General features: G+C 42.3%; 1 protein-coding gene across 1 annotated transcript in view; it reads right to left on the bottom strand.

Moving 5' to 3' along the window:
• Positions 1 to 17,532, bottom strand: part of itga8 (integrin, alpha 8) — a 285,429-nt gene that overhangs the window by 151,517 nt on the left and 116,380 nt on the right. Inside the window, exon 13 of the mRNA XM_060900203.1 lies at positions 14,212 to 14,403. Within this exon, the coding sequence (XP_060756186.1) occupies positions 14,212 to 14,403 (192 nt within the window). The remainder of the gene's footprint in view (positions 1 to 14,211; positions 14,404 to 17,532) is intronic.

Below are 17,532 nucleotides of genomic sequence, written 5' to 3'. Positions count from 1 at the left end.
TTGCGAGGTAGCATTGCACAAGATGGAGTCACAGAATGCTATAGCTACTAACCAGTATCAGGGAGTAGCTAGCTACCAGTAGCAATGCGACTAGCTTAACTACATTTTAATAGCATGGTAGTAGCGGAGATATTTTCAAAATAATGTAGCTTTTCCAGTAATAGCTCACTATCTTTTTTTGCAATATTGTTGATTTAAAAATCAAAACCAAAGCCCTTCCCACGCCATGTGGCGCATAGGGTGGCGCCGATCTCCGTTTCCGTAGCCCTCGGCCTCTCGCCTATTACATAGCTAGGGTTACAGTGGGGGGCTTAGTCCTCTGGTAACCACAAGAGTTTGGCTCCCCACTCGCATCTGTATTGCACCGTGCCTTGCCAGATGGCAGTAGGTACCATTTTTATGATGGTCTTTGGTACGACCCGACCATGAGTAGAACTCCCGATCTCCCGATCGAGAGGCAGACACGCTAAGCACTAGGCCAACTCACGGTTAATATTGTTGATTACCTAGCTGATTTTCTGTTGAATGAATGCAATAAAGTGGTGAATTATTAAAATAGCTAAGTGTTTCAACTGAGCATGCCAGCTAACCTCCAGAATTTAGCTTAATAGCTAGCTAATATAATATAATATAATATAATATAATATAATATAATATAATATAATATAATATAATATAATATAAGTAATGATGACAAGCATTATTATGCATATTGCAGCAAACATCTAAAAGTAGCTCTTTAATTCAGCATTATATAAATTACCATTTCCCCATTAACGGTAAGTAGTTGATGAGCAATCTCTATATTTGTCACTTTTTATGGTGCGGTTTTACAGTTATGCTTCTTATTAAGAGTATGTCACAAATAGAAGCTTTTTTTGTACAATAAATTAGCTATGCAAAAAAAAAAAAGAAAGATAAATAAATGTCAGAGTTGATTTTCCTCAGTTTGGCAAAGTAGCTTCTGTATAACTGGCTCATTTTACTTCGCAACTTGTTTTTTTTTTTTTCTAGGTAGCTTGAAGTGTAACTAGCTACTTTATCAAAAGGGTGGTTCTGCGGTAGCGTAGCTATTTTAAATCATCAGGAGCTTGGAGCTTAGCAAGTAGCTTCCCCAACACAATGATTCTAGGTGATCATTCAGTCACATCCAATTGTAATAATGTTCCTAATCTGTTTCAGAAGAGTTAAAAAACACAGGAAATGGTCTCCAGAAGCGCCACAATGATAACTGCTCTTAGTAACTCCAGTCTGTCTGTGAAGATTCTCAATCATCCAAATCATAGTAAACTGTGGGTGGTAGAAAAGGGCAACTGGACTTGCTTGAAGATTCTTGAAAACGTTTCACCTCTCGTCTGAAAGGCTTCCTCAGTTCTGTCTGACTAATAGGGAGTATCAGATATTTATCCTCTCCTGGATCAGAATTAGAATTCTGATGACAAGCTCATCTAAGGTGTCGTAATGCACGGACTCGTATATTGGGGAAACAAAACAACCACTATAGAGATCTTGCAGTCACGTGACCGGAAAGTACACAGCCGCCATCTTGTCGGTAAAAAAAACACAGCTGAATACTGCTGCACTCGTGTACAGAATGGATCAATTTCAACTGACAGACTACACGGCTCATTTTTCTAATGAACAGATAACTAGATATATGTCTAAAATAAACAATCTACAGATTAGTGACCCTTATGGCTTTCCGGACGGAGTTTTCACGACCGTGTCAGTGGATGTTGAACTGCCAGCGGAATACCCAGACGTGTATAATTACCTCATCAACTTTCCTTCGCTGTTCAGTGAAAGTGCTTATAAATCTCTGGACAGTTATCTTTACAGAAATTCAGGATTTGTCAGCCCCCCTCAGATGTGGCATCTTGTAAACAAGAAAATAACAATCCTCATTGGACGTGTAAGTCACTTAAGTATCTAGTATAGCACTGACCAGCCGATTATAGAATAGAATAAGGTAATTCCAGCTGTAATTCCAAATCGTCCATCTTGTTTACCATGGATCTGGCGTTGGAGAGATAGAGGCTTAGCAGTGGAGATTTGAGTGGCTGTTTTCTGAGCTTAGTCAACAGGCCGGCTCTGCAGCCTCGCTTTTGCTTCCTCTCCCGACGCCGCCTCCTTCGCCTGCCAGACCCAATAACAATCCACGGAGACCCCACTGGTCTCGCTATCTCGTCCGGAATGTTGTGCATGCGATGGAAATCGCTACAAACCATCATTTTCTGCTGGAAACCAATGTCCAGTAAGTCCATACGGTTGTAGTGGATATTGAAGTCCGATACAGACGAACAACATACAAAAATACACACAAAAAACATAACAAACGTGCATAGGTAGGGAGAGCTTGTAGCCGCAGCCGTTGTAGTAGAATTGTAGTAGGGTTTTCCAGAAGAAAAGGTAGAAGTAGAAGCAGAAGTAGAAGGCGGAAATATGGCGTTTGACCGACAAGATGGCGTCTGTCACAATCTGGATCGGCTGTGACGTCACATGCAAGTGCTCCATACAGGCGCTTGGCTCAACACAAGAGAGCCAGCTCCTCAGGCCAGGACTCGGCTGTCTACATTCATCTTAACAACAAAGGACACTCATTTCAGGATTGTAACATACACATTTTAGCCAGAGAGGATCGTTGGTATGAGCGAGGAGTTAAAGAAGCCATTTTTGTCAACCTGGAATGACCATCACTGAACAGAGGTGGGGGTCTAAGACATCATTTATCAACCATCTACAATGCGATCTTGGACACACTTCCCAGACGGCTGGGTGTACGCCAGGACCCAGCTGTTTTCGGTGACTCACAGGAGGACAGAGAGAGTCAGCTTTCCATTGATCACCCTAACAGGCAATCCTTTGATCACCCTAATGACTCGCCATTCACACCCAACCTCCAGTGACCCACACCAACATGATGCCTCAACGACACCTTAGATGAGCTGGTCATCAGAATTCTGATTCTGATCCAGGAGAGGATAAATATCTGATACTCCCTATTAGTCAGACAGAACTGAGGAAGCCTTTCGGATGAGAGGTGAAACGTTTTCAAGAATCTTCAAGCAAGTCCAGTTGCCCTTTTCTACCACCCACAGTAACTCCAGTCATGGACCAAGAGTGAGTCCTCGTCTCATGTCGTGGATGTGGGATTTTTGTAACACTGTGGTTATAAAACATTTGTGGGCGGCATGGTGGTGTGTGGGCGGCACGGTGGTATAGTGGTTAGCACGATCGTCTCACAGCAAGAAGGTTCCGGGTTCGAACCCAGCGGCTGGCGAGGGCCTTTCTGTGTGGAGTTTGCATGTTCTCCCCGTGTCTGCGTGGGTTTCTTCTGGGTGCTCCAGTTTCCCCCACAGTCCAAAGACATGCAGTTAGGTTGACGTGGGACGGCCTTGGGCTAAGGTGCCCTTGAGCAAGGTACCGGACCCCTGACTGCTCCCCGGGCGCTCTGGTGTGGCTGCCCACTGCTCTGGGTGTGTGCGTGCGTGTGTTCACTGCTTCAGATGGGTTAAATGCAGAGGATGAATTTCACTGTGCTTGAAGTGTGCATGTGATGAATAAAGGTTTCTTCTTCTTCTTGTACTACAGTGTGTTATGACTGAAGTCCACTGCATACATCTATAGTACCGTATATGTCACTATTTACAGCAGTTTGAATCTGCCATGGTGAATCTGTTTCTTCATTTATCATGCAGTTTTCTACTTTTATTCAAACATTCCTTATCCTTATGCTCATCCTTGGGTATTTTTTGAAAGAAAGCAATTATTTGCATCCTTTCTGCATATGAATGGAAGGCGGATCATTAGATCCATACATACCCATAAGGTTCCTCAAGGGTCATTTGGATAGTTAAGTAAGGGTTCTTAATGTCTTAAAAGAGAAACACATTATTGTAGGATTCTTTAAGAAAGACTAACTGAATAAAGGGAGTGGCATGGTGGTGTAGTGGTTAGCACTGTTGCCTCACAGCAAGAAGGTTCTGGGTTCGAGCCCAGTGGCCAACGGGGGCCTTTCTGTGTGGAGTTTGCATGTTCTCCCCATGTCTGTGTGGGTTTCCTCCGGGTGCTCCGGTTTCCCCTACAGTCCAAAGACATGCAGTTAGATTAACTGGCTACTCTAAATTGCCCATATGTGAGTGCGCTAAAAGGAACCGACCACCCCACTGCTGCAATTCTGGTCAAGTCAACCAAACATGGTTCGCCTCAAGCCTGGATTGGGTTTGCCAGTGACAACAATAACGACGAACTGAATAAAGGTGCTAGATGGAATGGAGGTGAAGACTGAGACCATTTAAACACCATTTTGGTGTACAAAAAGTGGAACGAACATTAAATCACATGCACTGTAAAAAAATAGAATTACGCTTTGTTTAAGTAATTCCATATTCACAATTGAATGGACAAGAAAATATGAATAATTATTAACGAACAGAAAAATCCACATCAAACTGATAGGGTGCACCTCAATGATGTGTAAATATACAATAGTGGGGTGGTGTTTATTCAGCGCATGCTCTTAATGACCAAGACACGGGGTTTCCTGTCCCAAATGCGAGGGCTGGGCAATGTTCTGAACCAGCCAGTGTGTATTTGGGCTGTGCAGGGTCATGTTCTAAGTCAATCTGCATCTTAACAGTTAGAAGGGCCATGTCCCCCCCCCCTTAAACATGAATGTTTTGACATGGATGTAACTTGTGTTTCAGAGCAGCTAGATTAGAATGACAAGACGCCCCAATTACAAGTGCACTTATTATTGCACTGTAGCTTGGCCTGTGAAACCAAGTTCAAGTACTGAAGGGCCATGTTTTGATTAAAGAAATGAAACCCCATGTAGCCTATTCATGCTTAAAAAGACGGAAAATAGATTGAACTCAGGGGGCATGCGCTGTAATTATACAAATGCTTGATTTTGTTCAAAAGTGCTTATTGAAATAAAGTTTTTAAAAAGGTGTGAAGTTGGGGGCGTCGTGGATCAGGTGGATAAGGCGCCATACCATAAATCCGGGGACCCAGGTTCAATTCCGGCCCGAGGTCATTTCCTGGTCCCTCCCCGTCTCTCTCTCCCGCTCATTTCCTGTCTCTACACTGTCCTATCCAATAATAAAAAAGCCCCCCCCAAAAAAGTGTGAAGTTTATTCTACATTATTGAAGTTTTGTAATTGTGTAGAACAATGAAAAAAGGCATGTATAGTTTAATGATAAATTGTGATAACCTCAATTGCCTTTTTGTACTACTGTGAATGCCACTGTTCAGCAAAAAGAGAAATCTATGTTGGCAGAATGAGGAATTGAAAATTGACTTAAGAATTCTTAATAAAGATAACAGTGTTATCATAGTTTGGATTATCATGGGCACATCGTTGGCAAAACATAAAATTCTTAATGCAGACGGTTGCCTTGAAATTTCAAGTATTCTCAACTATTCTTTTTTTTTTACAGTGTGGGTATAAATGGAAAGCCCCAACAATCTAAAACATACTGTACCACCAACATGGGTTCTAAAGCCAGAATCCGAAACTAAGACTCGATATGATCCCATTTCATCTCAGATAAACAAAATAGCTTCATAGTGTGGCTTTAAATCAAGTTATGTTGGTATACTGAACTCTAATCAATAAGTTCGGAATAATTTGGGAGGGAAAAAGGCTTAAATGGTCGCATCTGGAGTCCCCTTTATGATGATAAACACATGCCCCTATTCTATATATATACACATAAACGAGCCTGGATAAAGCAAGAGTGGCAGTCGAAGTAAACAAACTATTACCCTGTTCAGTTTTTGATTAAATCCACCCAAAGCATTACTGCATCAATTCCTCTCGTAGATCATGTGGAAAAAGCTCCAAATGAAACACTCGTCCTGAGGGTGGTCTTCTTTTAAAAGTACAGCTGAAGTGGATTATGGAAGCACAGTTACAAACCTGGTGCTAACGAACTTCACACACTCTTATGTGACACTAAAATGTGTGTTTCTGGGCAAGAGAAGAAATGAAACACTTCCTGCTACAAAGAAAACTGTAGAGCCGGCACACTGGCTAACGTTACAACTCAATCAGCATTCGGCTTCAGGTTGAGCAAGAAACATCTGTCTTAATTGTTGAATCAAAAGACCACACATACACACTTTTGTGTGCGCACACACACGCGCACACACAAAGACTCGTGTAATTTCCTTTCTGAATAAAATGCTTGGTTTCGTGCCCTGTTGATATAACGGAGTTCTGGAAAGTTAATTTGCCACCCGACTTATTAACTCCTTTAGATCACACGTCCAAGTACAAACACAGCATCAATGTGCGGTTTATTTGTTCTTAAATCCTTTCTAAAGTTTAGAAAATATCATTTTGACAAGCACGGTGAGACCCAGCAATTGTACCCGACTACGAGTAAAAATTAGCTTCAACTTGAAAAAAAAAAAATCCGCGGCCCACTAGATGGTGCCCATTAGTGGGCCGCGGCTCAGTGGTTGAGAAACACTCAGTGCGTTTACATGCACATCCAAATCGAGCTACTGTCGGTAATCGAGCTAAGGGTCCCAGCAGGGGTGCCAGAGAAATCCAATCCTACATGCACACAAGGAAATCGAGCTATTGTGTGAGGTACATTGTGCACCCGAGCCACAGGTGGCGCTACGCGCCCCATCGTGTTGGTACACTTCCGGTTGTCGTCATGAAGAAGAGCTATTCAAGAGTATAAACAAAGTTATCAGTTCCGTGTTCACAAGAAGAACGACGACGAGGACAGCAACATCGAGATATATTTTATATATATATATTCAACTCCTTAAGCTGAATGAGCATGAACTCTATCTCCTCATTGCTCCAGAAGTGCACGTTTCTACTACTGTTGTCATGCCGACCGAGGCTGTTGTGTTTCCCGCTTGTGGTCTCGTCACTCGTCACTTCCGGAAGGGGCAGTGCTGAAGTAAGTAGCTCGACTACGTAGCTCGATAGGGTTTGCATGCACTAAGTAGCTCGGCTACAATCGCATAATCTTAGGTCGCGTAGCTCGATTACGAGAAATCCAGTTCGGTTCGATTTCAGCTGAGCTAAGGTGTTTCCATGGCATTTAGAACTTCGATTTCAGTCGAGCTACGTCAGAAATTCGATTTTCTCTATGTGCATGTAAACGCACTGAGTGACAAACGATACTACTTGAGTCTGGCTGGAGGACTCGATCTATTTTCTCGACATTATTTTTAGACCGACAGTATCTACACTGTGTACACAATTATTAGGCAAGTGACCCTACCATTATTTCATTATTCTCTGACCCTACCATTATTTCCAATCCCAAACTCTGTACACTTGAATGCTGATTGGATTTAAGCATTCTCAGGTGGCATTTATTTGTGTAATGAGGGAGGGTGTGGCCTAAAGTCATTGACACCCTATATTAAGGTGTGCATAATTATTAGGCAGCGTCTTTATCTCAGGCAAAATGGGCCGAAAAAGAGATTTAACAGACACTGAAAAGACAAAAATTGTAAAATGCCTATCAGAGGAATGCCGCGCTTTTGAAATACAGTGGTGCTTGAAAGTTTGTGAACCCTTTAGAATTTTCTATATTTCTGCATAAACATGACCTAAAACATCATCAGATTTTCACACAAGTCCTGTAAGTAGATAAAGAGAGGCCAGTTAAACAAATGAGACAAAAATATTATACTTGGTCATTTATTTATTGAGGAAAATGATCCAATATTACATATCTGTGAGTGGCAAAAGTATGTGAACCTTTGCTTTCAGTATTTGGTGTGACCCCCTTCTGCAGCAATAACTGCAACTAAATGTTTCTGGTAACTGTTGATCAGTCCTGCACACCAGGTTGGAGGAATTTTAGCCCGTTCCTCCATACAGAACAGCTTCAACTCTGGGATGTTGGTGGGTTTCCTCACATGAACTTCTGGCTTCAGGTCCTTCCACAACATTTTGATTGGATTAAGGTCAGGACTTTGACTTGGCCATTCCAAAACATTCACTTTATTCTTCTTTAAATATTCTTTGGTAAAACGGCTTGTGTGCTTAGGGTCGTTGTCTTGCTGCATGACCCACCTTCTCTTGAGATTCAGTTCATGGACAGATGTCCTGACATTTTCCTTTAGAATTCGCTGGTATAATTCAGAATTCATTGTTTCATCAATGATGGCAAGCCGTCCTGGCCCAGATGCAGCAAAACAGGCCCAAACCATGATACTACTACCACCATGTTTCATAGATGGGATAAGGTTCTTATGCTGGAATGGAGTGTTTTCCTTTCTCCAAACATAACGCTTCTCATTTAAACCAAAAAGTTCTATTTTGGTCTCATCCGTCCACAAAACATTTTTCCAATAGCCTTCTGGCTTGTCCACGTTAACTTTAGCAAACTGTAGATGAGCAGCAATGTTCTTTTTGGAGAGCAGTGGCTTTCTCCTTGCAATCCTGCCATGCACACCATTGTTGTTCAGTGTTCTCCTGATGGTGGACTCATGAACGTTAACATTAGCCAATGTGAGAGAGGCCTTCAGTTGCTTAGAAGTTACCCTGGGGTCCTCTGTGACCTCGCTGACTATTACACGCCTTGCTCTTGGAGTGATCTTTGTTGGTTGACCACTCCTGGGGAGGGTAACAAGGGTCTTGAGTTTCCTCCATTTGTACACAATCTGTCTGTCTGTGGATTGGTGGAGTCCAAACTCTTTAGAGATGGTTTTGTAACCTTTTCCAGCCTGATGAGCATCAACAACGCTTTTTCTGTGGTCCGCAGAAATCTCCTTTGTTCGTGCCATGATACACTTCCACAAACATGTGTTGTGAAGATCAGACTTTGATAGATCCCTGTTCTTTAAATAAAACAGGGTGCCCACTCACACCCGATTGTCATCCCACTGATTGAAAACACCTGACTCTAATTTCACCTTCAAATCAACTGCTAATCCTAGAGGTTCACATACTTTTGCCACTCACAGATATGCAAAATTGGACCATTTTCCTCAATAAATAAATGACCAAGTATAATATTTTTGTCTCATTTGTTTAACTGGGTTCTCTTTATCTACTTTTAGGACTTGTGTGAAAATCTGATGATGTTTTAGGTCATATTTATGCAGAAATATAGAAAATTCTAAAGGGTTCACAAACTTTCAAGCACCACTGTAGCTAAGCTATTGAAACGTAACCACAGAAGAATCAAACGTTTTGTTGCAAATAGTCAACAGGGTTGCAAAAAACGTGTCGAGAAGAAAAGACGCAAATTAACCACAAAAGAATTGAGAAGGATTAAACCTGAAGCTACCAGGAACCCATTATCCTCCAGTGCCACCACATTCCAGAAATGCAACCTACCTGGAGTGTCCAGAAGGACAAGGTGTTTGGTGCTCAGAGACATGGGCAAGGTAAGGAAGGCTGAAACACGACCACCACTAATCAAGACTCACGAGTTGAAACGTCAAGATTGGGCCAAGAAATATCTGAAGACAGATTTTTCAAAGGTTTTATGGACGGATGAAATGAGAGTGACTCTTGATGGACCAGATGGATGGGCCTGTGGCTGGATAACTAATGGACACACAGCACCACTTCGACTCAGTCGCCAGCAAGGTGGAGGAGGGGTACTGGTATGGGCTGCTATTATTAAAGATGAGCTAGTTGAACCATTTCGGGTTGAAGATGGACTTAAAATCAACTCCCAAACCTACTGCCAGTTTCTAGAAGATACATTCTTCAAGCAGTGGTACAGGAAGAAGTCTGCATCATTCAAGGCAGCCATGATTTTTATGCAGGACAATGTACCGTCACATGCATCCAAGTACTCCACTGCTTGGCGAGCCAGCAAAGGCCTTAAAGACGACCGAGTAATGACCTCACCTGACTTAAACCCTATTGAGAACTTGTGGGCCCTTCTTAAATGTGAGATTTAAAGTGTGTGGGAAAACAATACACCACTCTGAACAGCATCTGGGAGGCCGCGGTTGCTGCTGCACGAAAGGTGATCGTCAACAAATCAAAAAACTAAGACTCCATGGATGGAAGGCTCATGGCAGTTATTGAAAAGAAGGGTGGCTATATTGGTCACTGAATATTTCTGAAATGCCAAAAGTGTTTATTTGTTAATTCTGACTTGTTTATTTGTTACACTTACTCTAAAAATTTAAATAAACAAGCGAGATGGGGGGCAGCACGGTGGTGTAGTGGTTAGCGCTGTCGCCTCACAGCAAGAAGGTCCGGGTTCGAGCCCCGTAGCCGGCGAGGGCCTTTCTGTGCAGAGTTTGCATGTTCTCCCCGTGTCCGCGTGGGTTTCCTCCGGGTGCTCCGGTTTCCCCCACAGTCCAAAGACATGCAGGTTAGGTTAACTGGTGACTCTAAATTGACCGTAGGTGTGAATGTGAGTGTGAATGGTTGTCTGTGTCTATGTGTCAGCCCTGTGATGACCTGGCGACTTGTCCAGGGTGTACCCCGCCTTTCGCCCGTAGTCAGCTGGGATAGGCTCCAGCTTGCCTGCGACCCTGTAGAACAGGATAAAGCGGCTACAGATAATGAGATGAGATGAGAACGAGATGGGAAAATTTTAGATTTTCATTTAGCTGCATAATAATCAGGGGTGTAGCTAGGATTTTTCAAAGGGGGGGGGCACTGACCGGCAGCCTGAGTGGATTATGTAACAAAAAATAATTACCATTGCTAGTTTTAAGTAGCTTAGAAACCGGCTCTTCCATTATCGCTGTTTCTTCCATGTTTTCTTGACGCCGTGTTCTAGAAACGACACTAAAACTTAGCTTCGAAGCCGCAAAATGCAATTTTGATGGAAAAATATATATAATAAATTGCTTACCTCTCTTCACGTTGAAAGAAGGAGGAAAGTTTCGCTTGTTTTGACATGGTGAATTATTAACACAAGAGGAAATACTCGTAATTCGCAACTAAAAAGACTGCAGCTACACTGGCAGCTTGACCATGCTTTCTAGTGCGATCGTGTTGTGCTTGCGCAGAACTGTGTCAGTCCTGCGCGCCTTGGCTTGTGCACCTGAAGGCGCACCTCGGGCTGCGTGCGCGCCTAACGAGCTCCGGCACGCGCACCGTTAACAAAGAACACCTGTCTTTAATCAATGAACTGCGTTTCGGCTATTTAAGGACTGCGCCCATGCAAGGATGATGTGAAGTATCACGCCGCGTCTAGTGTGCCTTACCGGGCCTTGTTTCCTGTCCCTGTTGACCTCCTGGTTTTTCGACTCCTGTTTCTTGTCCCTTGATCTTGTATAGTTTTGCCTCTGATATTCTGTCCGCGCCTCGATTGACCGGTTTCCTCAATTACGACTTTGCCTGCTGTTTCAGACTGTTTGCCTGTTGTGTGCGTTTCACGCTCTTTATGCTCATATCGCACTGTGTTATTTAACATATCTGCACTTACATCCGCCTCTCCCGCACACGCTCTGACAAACTGGGTTTTTGCGCCCAAACCACAGGAAGTCAAGGTTATAGAAACCCTAATGAGGCTGAGATGACAATCTAGTTTAAAAAAAAGTTAGAAAAATTACAGTGGGCGCTTTTCTAATATTCTTATGTGGCTATTAAAAAAATGTCCGACAAAGGGGGGGGGCTGGTCACGGGCACCCTCCCCCGCTACACCCCTGATAATCCTGCCCACTAAATGTTGCCTAATAATTGTGCACACTTATATATTCCCCTGACAAAGCCTAAACTCCCTTTTCCTTTGGTAAACATTCGGGTTTTAGGTTTATTAACAATTTGGATTGACTGAGAGCTCTGTATTTCTCATCTCATTATCTCTCGCTGCTTTATCCTGTTCTACAGGGTCGCAGGCAAGCTGGAGCCTATCCCAGCTGACTACGGGCGAAAGGCAGGGTACACCCTGGACAAGTCGCCAGGTCATCACAGGGCTGACACATAGACACAGACAACCATTCACACTCACATTCACACCTACGGTCAATTTAGAGTCACCAGTTAACCTAACCTGCATGTCTTTGGACTGTGGGGGAAACCGGAGCACCCGGAGGAAACCCACGCGGACACGGGGAGAACATGCAAACTCTGCACAGAAAGGCCCTCGCCGGCCACGGGGCTCGAACCCGGACCTTCTTGCTGTGAGGCGACAGCGTTAACCACTACACCACCGTGCCGCCCCGCTCTGTATTTGTCCAACAATAAAATTATTTATTACAGGAATACAACTTGCCTAATAATTGTGCACACAGTGTAAATATGAAATGAAAACTTTTGTTTTGTAAAAGTCATGAAGAAATGTTTTTTTTTCCTTTTTCTGCCTATGTATAACCAAAGTTAAAGCACTGTTTTGTCTTGCTCATAGCTGTTTACTGTATAACCTGTATAATTTCAATTTTCGAGACTTTTCCGATGCTACTCGGTCATGTGACATTTATGTCGAAACAAATATTCCGTGAGCATTCCACTTTGCTGTTCTTGTTGCTATAAAACACACTTTACAAATCATTTGTTAACAAATTAGGGATTTTTTTTTTAAAGAAAGCTCCACTACAATCGTTTTTAATCCACAGAAAAGTCCCTACTCTTAAATGAGTATTTGGTGATTATTAATGACCCGTTTAGATTTAGTTTTTTGGATGACATAAAAAAAATTATTTGATCTTAAGACTTAAGATGTAAAACTTAATTATGGCCCATAATGTATACTTTACGGATGAAGAACAAAGTTTTTATGCACCACTTTAACTGAGGCCAGACCCAGCAATGGATAATCATGAATGTTGGCGCTAACTGCGATTGTCCAGAAACTGAGGCCCTGTCCACACGGCAACGGATTCAGATGAATCTGATAAAATTGTTTATCGTTTCGGCCTGGCGTCCACACGGCACCGGCGTTTTGGGTGCCCCAAAACGAAATCTTTTGAGAACGGGTTCCAGAGTGAAAAAATCTGGCAACGGCGCCGTTGCGATGTCATCTGGATGAGTAGAACGGATTTGTTTACGATGACGTCACAACCACATGACTGTCAGTGCTTCACGCCGGGTAGAAGTGTAACGAACTCGATGCGAGTTGTCAACAAATCCTATAACTAGTCCAAACACTGCGGAAGCAGTAACCAAAGCCTCGCACCGCCCGTGCGCTTTCCAAAAACAAAAACAATCCCGCCAGCAAAAATAGGAAAAAAAAAGGAGCGATCTCACCTCTTCAGATGTTGGTTTAAGTCCGACAATACATTCCTCAAAAAGGGCGTAGAAGAACAAAGTAATCCATCAACGTGTAGCATTCAATTTATTCCGGACCATTAAAGAATTCTGGAGGATATCAGAATGTTGGCGTACTGGCTTCCATCTACCCCCGTTCATTCCTCTTTCTGCGTCTTTCGTTTTACGCTACTGATTAATAATCAAAACTTTATGTGGCTAAAATTACAGAAGAAGGGGTTTATGCGCATGCGTCTACTTCTTCTATTGTTCTGGTGTCTCCGATGGGACCGTCTTACAGCGCACCTAGAGGTGTGGCATGTGTATTGCATCGTTTTCAGCAAGCGTTCCGTTGCCATATGGACCTGAAATGTAACTGATCCGTTGCCCATGTGGACGCGATATTTAAAAAAAAAAAATCTCGTTGCCGTTGTCGTGTGGATATAGCCTAAATTTGGCTCTGGGTTACCTGGTGAGGTCGTGGAAAGGTTTCTGTAGTGATACAGATTTACAAATTACAGTTTTACAGCTGAACCACAGAAATAAACATGTAGCAAAAACTAAAGCTTAACATATTCCAGAGAATTCCACAGTAAACTAATGTTCCAATGCAATGGCAGTGTGTGTAAGTCTCTCTCTCTCTCTCTCTCTCTCTCTCACTCACTCACTCACTCACACAAACAAATATGCATGCAAAGACAAAAAAAAAGTATGGATAAGTTCTGGATAGATTACTCTGAAGGCTTAAACAAGAAGACATCTATGAGAACAACAAAATCAAAACCACATCCACAATTCAAACTAAAGCACTCCGTGAAAACTAGACAAGGCCTTATTCATCCCCCCCACAGAGGTTTCCAAATCAACTTGGAGTCCCTATGCCTCGCTCTCGGTCTTACTGAACTTGCTTTTGTCTCAACTCTGTGGTTTTACGTCTACAACACTGGCATGTTTACATTACCCGAGACATTCATAAACAACGCAAACGGACAGAAGGATCGAGAGGCAATTAAAAAAAAAAAAAGCTAAAAAGAAGAAATATCAAGGAAGTGTCCCTACTCACCAGGGTACTGGTTGTTGTCCAGGTCTGAATCCCCACGCAGCGAAAACCCAAAGCCTGCTGGGATTCCAGTCGAAGCCCAGGATCCTTTGAGCACCTGTGAGGCCTTCAGCTTCAAGCCAGACCTCTCACCGTTATAGATAAACACACAACCGCCACGGTCCTCGCCTGCAAACGGAGCTCCCACTGCCACATCTGAGACAAAGAGAGACGATAAAAGAGCACAAATTAAGAGAGGAGAATACAAAAATGTATTTTGCAGTGCTTTGATTGACTAGATAAGGGTTTGAAATGCAAGCTTCACATACAGTAGAGTTCTCAAGCCTTATAATAGATCGGGATTTGTTAATGAAGCAATGGAAGTAACAGCTATAATTCATCAGTCTTCAGGAGACACTTTTTCCTGGTCAGGATCATCATGGTTTGGGAACATGGGCAGGAGGCAGTGGGATGCACACACACACACACGGGTCATTCTAGAATTCGGGGTACATTTCGCATCTCGGAGATAAACCTTTTGTTATTTTCCACAAAAGAAATCTTTATTGAATCAGTTTTGAACAATAATGCAAACTATGACAAACTTTCACCAATAGCAATGCTTGATGTACATTTTAGACCCAATTTATCCATAACACATTAACTAAATGACTCCCACCCCTCCCCCCACATTATTGGCTGTCTTCGACTCCTGATTCATCCGTTCAACTTGAATAAACATGAAGTGATTCAGTCTAACAATGTTTTTTGAGGCTTATTCTATTAACGGTTCTAAAATCAATTGCATAGAAAGTCTATTTTCTGTATTACGTGAACTCATCTCATCTCATTATCTCTAGCCGCTTTATCCTTCTACAGGGTCGCGGGCAAGCTGGAGCCTATCCCAGCTGACTACGGGCGAAAGGCGGGGTACACCCTGGACAAGTCGCCAGGTCATCACAGGGCTGACACATAGACACAGACGACCATTCTATTACGTGAACTTTCAGTAAAAAAAAAATTATATATATTTTTTTATCCATCCCAATGTTATCGTCAACTCTGTTAACCGCATAAAATCCACAAAGACGTAATGATACGCATGACACCTACACCGAGAGATGTCGCTTCCTCTGGCGGGAAACTGCAGAAAGGCGGTGAGGCGTGTTCTGTTTCTTCTCTCATTAATTTGAACAAAATGTTGAGGATGCACCAACAGTAGATGAATTATTCATCAAATCTGTTCTTGGTGATATTGGAGTGAATCTCTCACTCATTTTTATGAAAAACAACAATATGATTAAAATCCATAAAATTCTGTTTTTATACATGCCATGTGCTAGCTAGTTTGAGGTTAGCATGTGGAGTTAGGACAAAATGGTGGGAAATGTCAACTCTGTTGCCGTCGATTCTGTTAATGGACTGCCCAGCTGAGCAATAACAGAGCTGACGATGACCAACAGAGTCAACACTTGAAATACACCCGCTATTATAGAATAGGCCACACACACACTCACTCCTAAGGGGCAAGTTCGCATAGCTAATCCACCTACTGCCGTATTTTTGGGAGGTGGTAGGAAACCGGAGAAACCCAGAAGAAATCTGAAGATTCACAGGGACAGAAAGGGATACACCATAACCCGAGCTCAGGATAGAAAGCCTGGGGACCACCCCCGATATTCATACGATAGTTCTCCATTTTTTTCTTTATTTTTTTTGCTTGTTGTGTCTGTTATTTCTCATGCCGATGGCTGAAACTAGCAAGACCACAAGCATGGGTTTCATCAGTAAAAGAGATTAAATGGATACTCAGATCTGCATAAAACACTATTGGGACGGACTGTGCTTCTCTCTGCTTTCCTGTGAGACTATTACCACGACCATTACCGCACACACACAGGAACATGCAAATCTGCTACTGCAGGTGACCCGTATCTCCAAGGTACGGTTATCTCTTTCGAGTGCTCCTCTCATGTCACTGTAAAAACCATTAACCTACATTTATGTGAAACACACACACACACTTTGATGGTCCGTTCACTTATACACAATTTTACGAAATGCATCTGTAAATGAGTATAATTTTAATATAAATTATATTTTTAATAAACATTTTTGAATTAAACAGTCATGAACGCCGGAGTAACAGGACCAGAAAAATACAAAAGACAAAAGTTGTCGGTCATATCAGAAACTGTAACCAAATTTTAAAAAGAAACTTAAATGAAAAACAAAACGTCAACAGTGAAATGAAAAATAAATCTTGGATGCCACTGAAGACATGAGAAATGAATATAGCAGTCTTTCGGGTGGATTTTATTGGAAGTAATTTAAGAATGCTTCTTAAGATTTGTACGGTTATGTTCCTCCATCTGGAAATGGTAGCTTTGAGGATACCATGCCGCTAACAAATGTTTGTATCTTCAGAGAATGGAGGATCCGAAAAACAGATAAACATACAGACACAGACAGAATGAGAGAGTTACAGAGGAAAAACAAGGCATCGAGAGAGCAAGACAGAAAGAACACCTGAACACTGGAAAGACAGGAGATGGCAACAGAAGAACTATAGAGGAATAAAAAGATAATGAGAAGAACAGACAATTAGAAAGAGAAAGAAATGGAGAAAACAAAGATGCTGGTACCAGAATTGGTCCATAATTTTGATTCAAAACTGGTTCAGATCTGGCACCAGAAAACAGAACTAAGGAAGCAGTGATGAAAGGAGCTAGGGGATGAGGTTATAAAAAAAAAAAAAGGACTTCAAGACTACCTACGTTTACATGGACCCTAATAATCCATTAATAATCAGATTCAAGTTCGATGGGAACGAAATCTCTTCATGTAAACAGCTCGTTCGGGAATGAAATACCTTATTCTGACTGAAAACTGAATCAGATTAAAAGAGGTGGCGTAGGCCTCTGATAATCCGTTTGATAGGGAAATATTAGCAGTGCAAATGCTTGATCGGATTGCCTTCTGCACCTTTAACCTTCTGTGCATGTCCATGTTTCGCACAATGATGACCTCATGACGTTCTGACATAGTGACAAGATTATTCTATCCACATTCACTGGATATCAGCAATCGCATGCTCTGATTGGCTACTCTACTACAAGGCTATCAGCTCATATACCGTAAGTAGAGAAAAACAAAATGGCGGAATGTGTTGCTGAACCAACCGAGGACGAAATAAAAACTCTACTTGAAAGCAAAACTCCAAAAAATACCAAAAAAAAAAAAGCAACAAAATATGGAATACAAGTATTTCATGGTAAGAACAAATCATCTCATCTCATTATCTCTAGCCGCTTTATCCTGTTCTACAGGGTCGCAGGCAAGCTG

Source organism: Neoarius graeffei, chromosome 19 (genome assembly GCF_027579695.1).
Source record: "Neoarius graeffei isolate fNeoGra1 chromosome 19, fNeoGra1.pri, whole genome shotgun sequence".
Taxonomy (NCBI): Eukaryota; Metazoa; Chordata; class Actinopteri; order Siluriformes; family Ariidae; genus Neoarius; species Neoarius graeffei.
The sequence above is the reverse complement of the archived record's forward strand: the minus strand, read 5'-3'. Positions and strand labels throughout refer to the sequence as shown.